The 14,209-nt window shown below is 68.4% G+C and overlaps 1 protein-coding gene across 3 annotated transcripts in view; it reads left to right on the top strand.

Moving 5' to 3' along the window:
* Nucleotides 1-14,209, top strand: part of ERBB3 (erb-b2 receptor tyrosine kinase 3) — a 39,294-nt gene that overhangs the window by 12,069 nt on the left and 13,016 nt on the right. For all 3 annotated transcript variants that reach the window (XM_044995420.1, XM_044995419.1, XM_044995421.1), the window contains exons 2-12: nt 2,516-2,667; nt 4,665-4,851; nt 7,299-7,424; nt 8,554-8,619; nt 8,926-9,044; nt 9,645-9,786; nt 10,213-10,326; nt 10,901-11,021; nt 12,112-12,185; nt 12,405-12,495; nt 13,025-13,224. In XM_044995420.1, coding sequence (XP_044851355.1) covers nt 2,587-2,667; nt 4,665-4,851; nt 7,299-7,424; nt 8,554-8,619; nt 8,926-9,044; nt 9,645-9,786; nt 10,213-10,326; nt 10,901-11,021; nt 12,112-12,185; nt 12,405-12,495; nt 13,025-13,224 — 1,321 coding nt within the window. In that variant the 5' untranslated portion in view covers nt 2,516-2,586. The remainder of the gene's footprint in view (nt 1-2,515; nt 2,668-4,664; nt 4,852-7,298; nt 7,425-8,553; nt 8,620-8,925; nt 9,045-9,644; nt 9,787-10,212; nt 10,327-10,900; nt 11,022-12,111; nt 12,186-12,404; nt 12,496-13,024; nt 13,225-14,209) is intronic.

Here is a 14,209-nt window from a genome sequence, read left to right on the forward strand (position 1 = left end):
CTCTGGCTGAAGCCCGACTCCTGGCAGCTGGGGGGGGGCAGGGAAGGGGGGGCCCTTATCTCAGCCCGGAGACAAAGACCCTATTTAACACACGCTGCCTGAGTCACGTCTGGCCCTTGGTACCCGCCTTGGAAGGGGCCGTCTGGGCCAGCAGGAAGGACTGGGGGGGGGGAGCCAGGAGCGTCCCCCGAATGACTCCCCCAGCCCTTTATCGGGCAGGAAGGGCCGGGGGCTGGCTGGCCGATGGGCCTGGATCCTGGCCTGGAGCCTCCTGTCTGGACCTGGGCTTTGGGGGGGGAGGGTGACGGCGGGAGCGGCTCCTTGCCTGAGCCTGGCTGCGGACGCCACAGGACCTGGGGGGGGGCTCTTGTAGCCCCCCCCCCCATTGACAGGCTGGCGGGCACTGCCCTGGCCTCTTGGAATGGGGGGGTGAGCAGGGGTGTTGAATAGTGGGGGGCTGTTGGAGGGGGGCTTGGGGGTGCTTGGGGTGTAGGGGGCATTTGCAAGGAATGGGATTGGGGGGGCGTAGGTGGGGGCTGTCTGGTGGGGTTTAGGAGGCTGCTTGGGGTATTTGGGGTGCTGGGGAGTTTTGGGGTGCTCTAGGGTGGGGTTGCTGGGAGGCAGCAGATGCACAAAGGATCTGCCCCCATGTCCCAGCGGGGGGGGGGGTTTCTTGACTCCCCCCCCAGGTGCAGGGGCAGGAATCTCAGGGGGTGGGGAGGAGCAGGGATCCCCCCCGGTGTAAACCAAAGCGGGGGCAGGGATGACCCCCCCAGAGGGCTCTGGGAATCGGATGTCAGGGGGCAGCCCCCCCAGGAGCTGATGGGCTGGAGCCGTTTGTGGCGGGCGGCGCTCCCCTCCCCACGAATAATCCCCCTATTGTAAGAACAGGCCTGGGGCCCCTCACCCCCCGCCTCCCCCTTTCCCCTCGGCCGCACAAAGGGCCCCTCGGAGCCTGGGGAGCAGATACGCCCCAAAGCTGCAAGGCGGCTGCATCCTGCCGGGCCGGGCACAATGAAGCCCCTGTGCGTCCCCCGCCCCCTCCCTGGAGCTGGCAGGGCCGCCCGGTCCCCGTCCCAAAGGGCCGATTCTTCTGCGCCGGGGAGGTGGCATCTGACCTTTGCAGGGTCTGTCAGAGATGATGGAAAGTTCAGCCGGGTGGGGGGAGGCTGAGGGGGTTGGGGGGCAGTGATGGGGGGGTGGAGAGAGAAAGGGGGGGCAGGAGATGGGGAGGGCAGGGGATGGGGGCAGTGATGGGGGTGGGGTGGAGAGAGAAAGGGGGGAAGGAGATGGGGGGCAGTGATGGGGGCAGGGTGGAGAGAGGGGGGGCAGGAGATGGGGAGGGCAGGGGATGGGGGGGGAGGGGAGGAGCAAGGAAGGGGGCAGGGGGTTGGATTGAACCCACAATCAAACGGAGGGAATGTGGGTGCCTGGGCTTTCCTTTGACCCTGTCCTCCCAAGAGCTGTAACCACTCGCCCTGCTGCCCTGCCCGGGCTGGGAACAGAACCCGGGGCCCAGGCCTGTGCTGGCCTCTGGGGCGTCTCTGACTCGGGCCGGGCGCCCCCCTGGTGCTGCGTGACGCCGGCTGGCAGTGCCCAGTCCTCGGGGTGCGCCGGGCGGGGTGTTTGCTCCCTTGCACAAGAAGCACCTCGGCCGGTTCGCCCCCTCGCGGGATTTGGGAGGTGCCAGTCTCGCCCCTCCGCAGCCTGGCCCCAGGGGTGAGGGGCCGGGGGAGCCTGTGTTAGGCCCCACCGCACCCTGGGGGACGTCAGGCCCAGAGAGGCCGGGAGGTGCCCACGGACGCGCTCCCTGTCTGTGGCCCACCTGGCAACTGAACCCAGGTGTCCTGGGTGCCAAGACTGGTGCCCTCCCCGTGCTCCGTCCGCCTGAGCAGTGCCCGGGGTGGACGGTGGGTGGCAGAGGCCGGGGCAGATGGCCTGGCGCAGGGCTGGGGGCGCCGGAGCCGTCGCGGGAGGCAGCATATGGGCCTTGGCCCCACGGCGAGGCAGGATCGGGTCCTTCACCCGCTCGGCTGAGGTGCCCCCCCTGCCCCGCCGCCTGCTGGCATCGGCTGCCCCTGGCCACGTCCCAAGCGCTGCCTCCCCCGGCGGGTGTCACAATGGAGCTATTATGGCAGCGGGAGGGGGAGGGGATCGGCCGTCACTTGTTTACCTGCAGGAGGGTGGGGCGGGTCCCTCGGCTGCTTGGCGAGGGCCCAGGAAGGGCCTGGCCGGGAGTATCGGCTGGAAGGCAGCCAGGGAAGGAGGGTTGGGGGCACCCAGCGAAATGGAGGGGGCTAAAGCAGCCCCCCCCCCCGGCTGCTTCCTGGCCTGGAGTGAGACTGAGCGGCCCGGCCTGGTGCCGGAGAGAACATCCATTGCACCAGTGTTTCCCCGTCCTGCCGGGAGGGGCCGGGCGGGCGGCTTGGGGGACCCCCCCCCTGCCCGGGGGGTGCGGGGGCCAGTGTGCGATTAGCCCGTTTCTGGCTCTCACGCCGCCCTTCCCTCGTTGCAGTGTGTGCGGGGACCCTGAACGGGCTGAGCGTGACGGGCGATGCCCAGCACCAGTACCAGACGCTCTTCAAAATGTACAACAACTGCGAGATCGTCATGGGGAACCTGGAGATCGTGCTGATCGACCACAAACAGAACCTGTCCTTCCTGCAGGTGAGGGGGGGCCGTGCCGCCTGGCAAGGGGGGTCGGCCCGGCCCGGCCCGGCGCGGGGGTGCTGGGGATTAAAGGGCCCTTTGCTGTCTCCTCCCTCCCATCCCGTCCGCCTGCCATGTGGGAAGCTTTACTCCCCCGGCCTGGTTCCCGTGCCAGCTGGTGACCTGCTCTGACATGCCCGGCTGACAGCTCTGGGGCCAGGGAGAGGCAGCGTGAGGAGCAGAGCCGGGCTCCAGCCCTTCCCCTTGTGCTGGCCCCACGGCTTGGGGAGATCCATGTGCCTCCGGGGTCGCTGCCTTGGCGAATGTGGCTCAGCACAGCTGTGCCACAGCCCCCTGGCAGCGCTGGCGCCCAGGAGCGTGTCCTTGCTGGTGGGAGTGGGGGGTGGGGGAGGGTCAGACCCCAAACTGCCCTGGGAGAAATCAGGCCAGGGTGGGGCTGCCCGTGCACCATGGGACTGGGAGAGCGCACGGGCAAACGCAAACTTCCGGACACACGGGTGTGCAAGCACGAATACACGTGCAAATCCTCTCAGGGGCAGGCTGTCACCCGGGCACGGGGATCTCGCGGGCGTGAACTTAGGGCCTTCCGAGGCCCTGGCGGTTTGACCGCTGCTGGGGTGGGTGGGGCAGGTTCGGAGTGCAGAGACCCGGAGCGTCGGGGTCACCTGCCAGCCCCCAAACCTCCCCGGTCATTGACCCCCCCGCAACCCACAGAGCTGGGCCCCAGAGCAGGTGAATTCTTGGAGTCTCGGGGCCTTGTGGTACCGTGAGAATTTGGAAACCAACGTGCTTCATGCCTGGTCGTTTCTGTGCGGGAGAATCACCCAAGCAGTTACGGTGACATGGCTCCCGTCTTTTCCTGTAAGCCGCAGCTCCTCAAGCAGGAACTGTGCTGGCCTTACGCCGTACCCAGGAACGTGGTCTGTCAAGGGCCCCCCGCCCGGCGCAGGGTCTAGGTCGCCCGAGCCCCTTGGTTCTAGAATCCCGCCAGCGGCCCTCGAAGCGGAGCCTGGGTTGCCCCCGGCCACTGTCTTAGCTGCTTATTGGGGAACTAACTTAACGGATTTACTTTGCTTCGCATTTGTCCCTTTTGGTTCTTAAAGGAGTCGCCTGCTCCAGAAACGTGCCTTGTGGGCGTTTAGGGCCAGCTTCTGAATTCATGTTTTGGAGGGTGCCGGGGGGGGAGGGGGTCTGAGGAACAGACTCAACCAGAGCTCAGTCAGCGTTACCCTCTCATCAGTCACGCGCTGCCGCTTTCAGCGATGCCACCCAGCGTGGTCACTGCGACACGTTAGCTTGCGCCAGCCCCACTGATACCGTGATGTTCCCTTTGCTTTACTCTGTGAGCTGGTTCCCTGCTGGGCTCTTCCAAAGTTCGATGTTGAAGCCATATATGCCGATCGAGCCGTTATCAGCCATTAATTCCAACGCAGCTTCAGCACTTCCAGTAATTTTTCACATCGTTGATCTAATGCTAAGAGAATCCTGCTCCCAGAATCCTCTCGCAAGTTGAGACCTACCAAGCCGTACCCACCTCATGCCTGCCACATTCACTCACATCAGTCACAGCAATTCAGAATCATTTGGCGGCGGCCCCGACACCCCCCGGGGAGCCGAGGCCGTAAGCTGGCAGAGCCCAGAGCCTCGGGGCTGGCTGCAGGATGAAGGAGGCCGTGTGTCCCCGTTAGGGTGACCAGATGTCCCATTTTTATAGGGACAGTCCCGATATTTGGGGCTCTCTCTTCTATAGGTGTCTATTACCTCCCACCCCCGTCCCGATTGTTCCCACTTGCTGTCTGGTCACCCTAGTCCCCGTGTGCGTGCGGGGGACTCTCCCTGCTCTGAACACCCAGAGGTCTCCAACGCCCCGTCCATCCTGGCGTCCCGGGGCTGGGCAGAGGCCTGCTGCCTTTGGAAGGCCCGGGCTGTGCTGACGACGGGGGAGGGAGGTTTGGCCCGGTGGGGGCTGACGGCGCTTTCTTCCGCGGCTCCAGACCATCCGGGAAGTGACGGGCTACGTCCTGATCGCCATGAACGTCTTCACGTACCTGCCTCTGGGGAACCTGCGGGTGATCCGGGGCACCCAGCTCTACGAGGACAAACACGCCCTCTTCGTGCTGCTGAATTACCACACCAACGGCTCGCACGCCCTCCGCCAGGTGGGGTTCAACCAGCTCACGGGTGAGTCAGCCGGCCCCGGGGAGCTGCCTGGGGCTCTCCCGCGTGACCCACGTTGGGCGGTTCTCACCCACTGCCTAGTGGACAGAGGACGTTGCGCAAGCAGCGTCTGATGCCGGCGGAGAGCCCTGTGGGGCCGCCCCCACCCCTCTCGAGCTGCCACCCCAGGGCAGGGCGGGGACACGCTGGCAGGGGGTGGGGGCGCGTGTGCTGCTGGCTGCACCTACTCTCCGCATAAACACGGTGACCTCATCCTTGGCCCCTGTTCACCTGCGCTCAGATTCGCGGAGGGAGGAGGGAATTCACTGCAGGCTCCAGGTGACACATCCCGCCCTGGCAATGCCCTGCAGAACTTTCCCCCCTGCTGGCAAAATACAGCCACTTCTGGGGTGGCCGACGGGAGCTGCTCACAACAACGCCATGCAGCTGAGGGGGAAAATAGCCTGGATCAGAGCAGTGGGCCGCCTTGTCCGGCGTCCCCTTCTCCAGGCAGTAACCAGGACCAATTGCTCTGGAGGGAGATGCGAGCAGCCCTGGGGGCTGCAGGGGGGATGTCGGGTCGGTGAATGTATCCCCCGTGTTGGACTTTGGCCGGGATATGGGGGCTGATCCCCCTGCTCTTACCCAAAGCACCCGGGGATCCCAAACGACCTGAGCGCCCAGGGCTTCCCCGCTGGGTCGGACCCACTGTCGGGGGAGCGCAGCGCTGGGCCAGTGCCCCAGAGGCTGAGGTGACGTGTTTATCTGCAGGACCAGCAGCTCACGTGCACCAGCTCCTCTAGGGTCATGCTGCTGCCGCCCGTCACTGTGGTATCTGGGCACCTTCCGCAAGTCCCTAGTGCCGTTCCTTGGTGTCTCCGGCACTTCTCTGCTTTGGGGGGTCAAGGCTCTGCTTTGGGGGTGGAGTCAGGGAGGAGCAGCATTCTTTGGGGGGAGCTTTCGCAGAGGGGTTCGCCAGCGGGGCATTCGGTCTCCCATGCGGGGGCTGCGATGGGACCAGTCAGAAACTGGGGACCTCCAGGTGCTGCGCTCTGGGCCCTGCCCCCAGCCCCTGAGCTCCCCTGGCAAGGCCTCCGGGACCACGCCTCTGCCCTGTGTGCCCCGGCGGGTTCGTGGGGTGAAAGTCCAGGGGCCGACGGGCGCTTTATGGGCGCTCCTGGCCAATGGGGCGGCGGGGCGGGTAATCAGTCCCCTTATCGGCGCCGAGGAGCAGGTTTATGAGCCTTTCCCGGCCGCCGCTGGGCCAGAAGCAGGTAAATGGTTTGGGGCAGAGGCTCCGCCGAGGTGAAATGCACCTTGGCTGGGGGAAGAGGCAGCGCCCGGAGGGCGGGGGGCCGGTGCATCGGCGCTAGGGGGTGCTGTTCAGCAAGGAGCGGGATCAGGAGGGGGCGCTGCCCCCTTGGAGTCAGGGCTGAGCCCCACGGCCCAGGATGGGGCTAGGAGGTGCTGTGGGGCGGGGGGCTCAGGAGGGGGCTGGCGCCGTTCAGATGAGACAGGACAGAGGTGATGGTCGGAGTCCCCTAGCCAGTGTCTGGGGGCCGGCCTGCTGCCCCGGCTCCACGCCGAGCCCCCCGTGCGTCCGGCTAGTCGCTGGGCTTCTCTTCGCTTTCTGTCCTGGGCTGCTGGGTAGTTAGACGTCCTCCCACCCAGAGGTGGCTGCACTCCGGGGTGGGGCGGGAATGAGCCTCCTTCTCCGAGCTGCCCAGCTCAGCCCTGGGTCCGCACACAGTCCTGCCCCCTCTCGGACCGGGGGCCGTGGGGGGCTGGGTCAGCCCCACGCCTCGCGTGTACTTTGCAAAGCCCCCCGGGTACTGCTCAGCAGCCAGGGCCCAGCCTCGCCCGTCCCGCCAGCCCGGGGGGCTCCCGGGTGCCTGGGAGGGCCGTGGATGTTCGACTCCCCGGGGAGCCGGCCGGGGCCCCGTTCGCAGGCGCGTGCAGGCTGGGGCGCGTCCCGGCGGGAGGTTCCCGTCGCCGGCGTCCCGGCCTGACCCACTGGCTGCGCCCGGCTCTGCAGTCAGAGCGCTCCAGCCGCCCCGCCCCAGACGGAGGCTTTTATCGGCGTCCTCAGCACCCCATGGCAAGCGCCCGGCCTGCCCCGCCCCGGCGCTGGGGCTGCCGTCCCGTCCCACGCCCCGACTCCGGCTGTCAAAACAACCCGGGCTGGGCGGAGCCGGCGAGGAATTGCCTCCTGGAGCCGGAAACCCCCTCTTGCCTCTCCTGCGAGGTAACCCTCCGCTCACGGGGTGCACGGACCCTGGGGTGCGAGTGGGGCGCGTGCGCCCGGCCCCAGACAACCCCCACTTCTGGCTCTGTCCCTGCCCTGCCCCCCCGTTCCGCCACCTGGGTTCTGGGCCCGCCCCGAGTCCCGGCGTGGGGGGGCCAGGGCCGCGGCTCCGCAGGGGGCACTGCCCCAGGGCACAGCCCGGTCCCAGCGGGTCCTTGCCTTGCAGAGATCCTGGCGGGCGGGGTTGACATCGAGAGGAACGAGCAGTTGTGCCACGTGGACACCATCGAGTGGAGGGACATCATCCGGGACCCGGGGATCGACCCGGTGGTTCGGCAGAATGGCAGGAAGTGTGAGTGTCCTGGGGGGGGCAGCCCCGGCCCCCGCTGCCTGTGTCCTGCCGGTGGCGGCCCCGGGCCCTGGCTCCCCTTGCGCCAGGAATCTTAAGCCCCAGGATCTGGTCCTGAATCGCCCTCAGTGTGCTCAGTCTCCTGCCGAGAGCCCCCCTCCCCGCCTGGCTCCCCATCTCTCCTCTCGCCCCCACGGGGGACCCCAGAGACCAGCACCGGCTCCAGGGAGCTTTCCAGGGGGCTGCCCTGGGGCAGGTTTGTCCTGGTTTCTGCTGGATGTGGGCAGGGGCCACTGGGGCCGGGGCCAGGCGGGTCCCTTCATGAGCACAGATGTGGCCAATTAACAGGGGCTCAGGAGTGGTGGGGGGTCTATTTGCAACTCCGCTACTGACCCGCTGGGCGACCCTGGTCAAGTCATTCGACCCCCCATGCCTCAGTTTCCCTTTCCACCCTGGGGGGAACTCCCTTTGTGCAGCATCTGCCACAATGGGGCCACCTGCCAGAATCACAGACTAACAGGGAGGCAGAATCAGGATCCTGCTCCACCCCTGGACGTGTTCGGTTCCCCCATTGTGCGCCTCACCCAGCCTGTGCCCCCAGTGCTGCAGGGCGGGGCACCCGGCCACCACCACCCCCTTTGCAAATATTAGCCCTCACGGCCAGTGTCCAAAACTCCTTCCCAAGGCAAACAGGGCCTGGCAGGGCTCCCAGCTGCAGAGAAGAGCAGGGCCAGCCCGGCCTGCCAGAATGAAGGATCGAGGAGGATGCTCTACCCACTAGACCCCGCTCCCCTCCCAGAGCCAGGGAGAGACCCCAGGAGTCCTGGCTCCCAGCCCCCTGCTCTTACCACTAGCCCTCACTCCCCTCCCAGAGCCAGGGAGAGAACCCAGGAGTCCTGGCTCCTAGTCCACCCCACCCTCCAGGGTTCCAGCTGAGTTTGGGGAGGTCTGAGACCTGGGCCGACTCTCCTGTCCCATGCTGCAGCCCTGCCCATGCGAGGGGCTGGCTTCAGCACCCCCCATGCCAGCCGGCGCCCTGCTCTGCCCGCCTGGCCTGCCCTACATGAGGGCACCGGAGCAAGACCCCGTCCCCTCTGCCCGTCTCTGACGCTGGGCGTTTCGCTCCTCCCAGGTGCCCCCTGCCATGAGAGCTGCGAGGGACACTGCTGGGGCCCGAACCCAGAGGACTGCCAGAAATGTGGGTATCCGCTCGGAGCCTGCCCGGCATGGGGGGCGGGCAGCTGCCAGGGCCGGAAGCCAAGGGGGGTGGTCTCTGTCTTACAGAGAGAGACCAGAAAGTCGCAGGCCGGGGGCTGGCTCCATGGGCCTAGTCGGGGGGCCGGGGTGGGGGGAGGTTGGTTTGAATCCCCCCGGGTCGGCCGAGGGCTGGGTGGGCCCGGATCTGGCACCGTTCATCAGGCGGGGGCGCCTGAGCTGGTGGCGGGGGGCTCGGAGGGGGCTCAGGCCACCGCCCCCTCACTCATCTCCTCTGCTCCCCCCTCAGTGACCAAGACCATCTGCGCCCCGCAGTGCAACGGGCGCTGCTTCGGGCGCAACCCCAGCGAGTGCTGCCATGACGAGTGTGCCGGGGGCTGCACCGGCCCCCGCCAGACTGAGTGCTTCGTACGTCCCCTGCGGGGCGGGGGGGCCGGGAGGTGTCTGTGCTGGGGGAGGGGGGCTGGGTGTCCGTACCGGGGGGTGTCTGGGCTGGGGGAGGGGGGCTCGGTGTCCGTACCGGGGGGTGTCTGGGCTGGGGGAGGGGGGCTGTGTGTCAGTACAGGTGAGTGTCTGGGCTGGGGGAGGGGGGCTGGGTGTCTGTACCGGGGGGTGTCTGGGCTGGGGGAGGGGGGCTCGGTGTCCGTACCGGGGGGTGTCTGGGCTGGGGGAGGGGGGCTGGGTGTCTGTACTGGGGGGTGTCTGAGCTGGGGGAGGGGGGCTGTCTGTCTGTCTATACCAGGCCAAGGGGAGCGGGGGGGGGGTCTGTCTGTCTATACCAGGCCAAGGGGAACGGGGAGGGGGGGGGGTCTGTCTGTCTGTCTATACCAGGCCAAGGGGAACGGGGAGGGGGGGGTCTGTGTGTCTGTCTATACCAGGCCAAGGGGAACGGGGGGGGGCGGGTCTGTGTGTCTGTCTATACCAGGCCAAGGGGAACGGGGGGGGTGTCTGTGTGTCTGTCCCCCTGTGCTGGGCCGGGGTCCCTGACACTCTGCCCCCCCCCCCCAGGCCTGCCGCCACTTCAATGACAGTGGGGCCTGCGTCCCGCTGTGCCCGCAGCCGCTGATCTACAACAAACTCACCTTCCAGCTGGAGCCCAACCCCGACACCAAGTACCAGTACGGGGGCATCTGCGTGGCCAGCTGCCCACGTGAGCCGGGGCCGGGGGGCTCCCACGGGGGGGGCGGGTCCCAGCCATCCAGCTCCCCATGAGACCCTTTGCCGGGGGGAGGGTAACTGAGCCTGGCCCTGTTGTGAGACACCCCCCCCCCCCCGTGCTCCTCGCACGCTGCGGTGCCCCACACCCACCCTTCTGGGGAGGGGACGTCACTGGGGAATCGTCCTTCCCGGCACGGGCCCCCCGCCAAGGGTGCCAAAGGGGCTTTGCAAAGAGCAGGGTTATTAGAGCAATGTGGGGAAACTGAGGCACAGAGCCAGGCGGGTGCATGCGGCCTGGCAGAGCTGGGAATAGAACCCAGGAGTCCCGGTTCCCAGACACGCCCTCCAACCACTAGTCACTCTGCCCCCCTCCCCCGCCCATTAGCTCTCTCCTCACCCGCTCCCCCCCCGCCTGCAGATAACTTCGTGGTGGATCAGAGCTCCTGCGTGCGGGCCTGTCCCAAGGACAAGATGGAGGTGGAGAAGAACGGCCTGAAGATGTGTGAGCCCTGCCCTGGCCTCTGCCCTAAAGGTACGGAGGGGTGCGGGGGGTGTCAGAACCCAGGAGTCCTGGCTCCTAGCCCCCCTACTCTGACCCACCAGCCCCCACTCCCCTCCCAGAGCTGGGGAGAGAACCCAGGAGTCCTGGCTCCCAGCCCCCCTACTTTGACCCACCAGCCCCCACTCCCCTTCCAGAGCTGGGGAGAGAACCCAGGAGTCCTGGCTCCCAGCCCCCCCTGCTCTTACCCACCAGCCCCCACTCCCCTCCCAGAGTTGGGGAGAGAACCCAGGAGTCCTGGCTCCCAGCCCCCCCTGCTCTTACCACTGGACCCCACTCCCTTCCCAGAGCTGGGGAGAGAACCCAGGAGTCCTGGCTCCCAGCCCCCCCTGCTCTTACCACTGGACCCCACTCCCTTCCCAGAGCTGGGGAGAGAACCCAGGAGTCCTGGCTCCCAGCCCCCCCCGCCCCCGCTCATAACCCCCAACAGAGGCCGGACAAACTGGATGGCGCGTTGGGCAGCCCTGGCACGTCCATGGTGCCCACCCCCGGGCGTGGGGTGCGGGCGTGTCGGTTGGCTCATTCCCTCTCCCCTCCTGCCACCCAGCCTGCGAGGGGACGGGCACCGGGAACAAATACCAGACTGTCGACTCGAGCAACATCGACACGTTCGTCAACTGCACCAAGATCCGGGGCAACCTGGACTTCCTCATCACGGGGCTGAACGGGTGAGTCCTGCCCCTGTGCCCGCCGCGGGGCGGGCGCGGCGTCACCGGAGCCGCTGGCGCTGGTGAATGGCCGGGGGAGCTGGCCAGGTGGGCAGGGCACAGGGCAAGGGGGATTTTAACGGCCCCAGGAGGGCGGGGCTTCGGTTTCATGTCTCATGTGAGAGACGGCGCCCCCCTACCCCCACGCTGGGGCAGTGGGGCCAGCCCTGAGAGCCCCCTGCTGACCCCCTGCCCTGCAGCACAGCGCCCCCTACCAACCCCCCTGCAGCACAGCGCCCCCTAGCACCCAGCCCTGAGAGCCCCCTGCTGACCCCCCCTGCAGCACAGCGCCCCCTACCAACCCCCCTGCAGCACAGCGCCCCCTAGTGCCCAGCCCTGAGAGCCCCCTGCTGACCCCCCCTGCAGCACAGCGCCCCCTACCCACCCCCCCCGCCCTGCAGCACAGCGCCCCCTAGCACCCAGCCCTGAGAGCCCCCTGCTGACCCCCCCTGCCCCCTGCAGCACAGCGCCCCCTACCTCCCCCCCCAGCCCCCTGCAGCACAGCGCCCCCTACCTCCCCCCCCCACAGCACAGCGCACCCTAGCACCCAGCCCTGAGAGCCATGGGAGAGCGCCCCCTGCTGACCCCCCCCGCAGCACAGCGCCCCCTGGCGACCCCCTCCGCAGCACAGCGCCCCCTAGCGCCCAGCCCGGAGAGCCAGGGAGAGCGCCCCCTACTGACCCCCGGCTCCCTGCAGCACAGCGCCCCCTGCTGACCCCCCGCTCTGCAGCACAGCGCCCCCTAGCGCCCAGCCCTGAGAGCCGGGAGAGAGCACCCCCTGCTGACCCCCTGCCCTGCAGCACAGCGCCCCCTAGGGCCCAACCCTGAGAGCCAGGGGAGAGCACCCCCTGCTGACCCCCCGCCCTACAGCACAGCGCCCCCTAGTGCCTAGCCCAGAGAGCCGGGGAGAGTGCCCCCTGCTGACCCCCAGCTCCCTGCAGCACAGCGCCCCCTAGCGCCCAGCCCGGGGAGAGCGCCCCCTGCTGAGTGGGCTCAGCCAGGCCAGCCGTTCTGACGGTGTTGGGGTCTCGCTCCCTCCCCCCACACGCAGGGACCCCTGGCACAACATCTCGGCCCTGGATCCGGAGAAGCTGAACGTCTTCCGGACGGTGCGGGAGATCACAGGTGAGGAGCGGGCAGGGGCTGGGGGGGACCGGGGGGGGCAGGGCCCAGCCCGGTGACCTGTGGGGAAGCCCCAGGTGTGTCTATCGGCTCCATGACCCTGGCGGCCAAGAGGGGGCTTCATGGGAGGGAGGGTCCCGGGTGCCAGGGGAGGTGCCCGTGTTGGGGGGGCGGCTGGAGACAAAGGGGGGGCGTCCCTGACACTCCGGTGGCCCCCCCCAGGTTATCTGAACATCCAGTCGTGGCCCAAACACATGGACAACTTCAGTGTCTTCTCCAACCTCGTCACCATCGGGGGCCGGAGCCTGTACAAGTGAGAGACCCCCCAGCCCTGCCCCGCCCCGGGGGGAGGCCCCCGGCCCGGCCCCCCCAGCCCTGTCCCGCCCCGGGGGGAGGCCCCTGGCCCTGCCCCGCCCCGGGGGGAGGCCCCTGGCCCTGCCCCCCCAGCCCTGCCCCGCCCCGGGGGGGAGGCCCCCCGGCCCATAGAGAATTGGGGGGTTTCCCCCAGCCCCTTGCCCAGCGGTGCCGGGGTCCCTACAAGCAGGACTGTGGCTCAGGGCTGCGGGGAGAGGAGGCGCCTTTGGTTCAGGGGGGTCTGTTCAAATCCAGCCCCCCCGTGTTGGGGGCTAAGAGCCAGCCCCTGTCGGTGGCCCCCTGTGAAACGAGGCCCCGTTGGTCGCGGGATGGGTGGATCCATCGCACGGGAGCAGCACCAGGGGTGCTCCACGCCCCTGGGCAGGGAACCCAGGAGTCCGGGCTCCCCCCAGCCCAGTGACGCTGGGGGGCGGCAGGGTCCCCGAGGCCCGGCGGCGTGGGGCTGACACGGGCCCGTCCGCCCCCAGCCGCGGCTTCTCCCTGCTGATCATGAAGAACCTGAACGTGACGTCGCTGGGGCTGCGCTCGCTGCGGGAGATCAGCGCGGGGAAGGTTTACATCACCCAGAACCGGCAGCTCTGCTACCTCCACACCGTCAACTGGGGGGCGCTGTCGCGCCGCGGGGCCGACCTGGAGATCAAGGACAACAAGCCCCGGGGCAAGTGCGGTGAGTGGGGGCGGGGCGCGATCCTGGGTCGCAGCCAGGGAGGGGTGCAGTGCGTGAGAGAGGGGGGCTGGGCGCCAGGACTCCTGGGTTCCGTCCCCGGCTCTGGGAGGGGAGTGGGGTCTAGTGGTTGGGGGGCTGGGAGCCAGGACTCCTGGGTTCTGTCCCCCTGGCTCTGGGAGGGGAGTGGGGTGTAGTGGTTGGGGGGCTGGGAGCCAGGACTCCTGGGTTCCGTCCCCGGCTCTGGGAGGGGAGTGGGGTGTAGTGGTTGGGGGGCTGGGCGCCAGGACTCCTGGGTTCTGTCCCCCTGGCTCTGGGAGGGGAGTGGGGTGTAGTGGTTGGGGGGCTGGGAGCCAGGACTCCTGGGTTCTGTCCCCCTGGCTCTGGGAGGGGAGTGGGGTGTAGTGGTTGGGGGGCTGGGCGCCAGGACTCCTGGGTTCTGTCCCCCTGGCTCTGGGAGGGGAGTGGGGTGTAGTGGTTGGGGGGCTGGGCGCCAGGACTCCTGGGTTCCGTCCCCGGCTCTGGGAGGGGAGTGGGGTGTAGTGGTTGGGGGGCTGGGCGCCAGGACTCCTGGGTTCCGTCCCCGGCTCTGGGAGGGGAGTGGGGTGTAGTGGTTGGGGGGCTGGGAGCCAGGACTCCTGGGTTCTGTCCCCCTGGCTCTGGGAGGGGAGTGGGGTGTAGTGGTTGGGGGGCTGGGAGCCAGGACTCCTGGGTTCCGTCCCCGGCTCTGGGAGGGGAGTGGGGTGTAGTGGTTGGGGGGCTGGGCGCCAGGACTCCTGGGTTCTGTCCCCCTGGCTCTGGGAGGGGAGTGGGGTCTAGTGGTTGGAGGTGGGGGCTGGGAGCCAGGACTCCTGGGTTCCATCCCAGCTCTGGGAGGGGAGTGGGGTCTAGTGGTTGGAGGTGGGGGCTGGGAGCCAGGACTCCTGGGTTCCATCCCAGCTCTGGGAGGGGAGTGGGGTCTAGTGGTTGGAGGTGGGGACTGGGCGCC

The sequence above is a fragment of the Mauremys mutica genome, chromosome 20 (genome assembly GCF_020497125.1).
Source record: "Mauremys mutica isolate MM-2020 ecotype Southern chromosome 20, ASM2049712v1, whole genome shotgun sequence".
Taxonomy (NCBI): Eukaryota; Metazoa; Chordata; order Testudines; family Geoemydidae; genus Mauremys; species Mauremys mutica.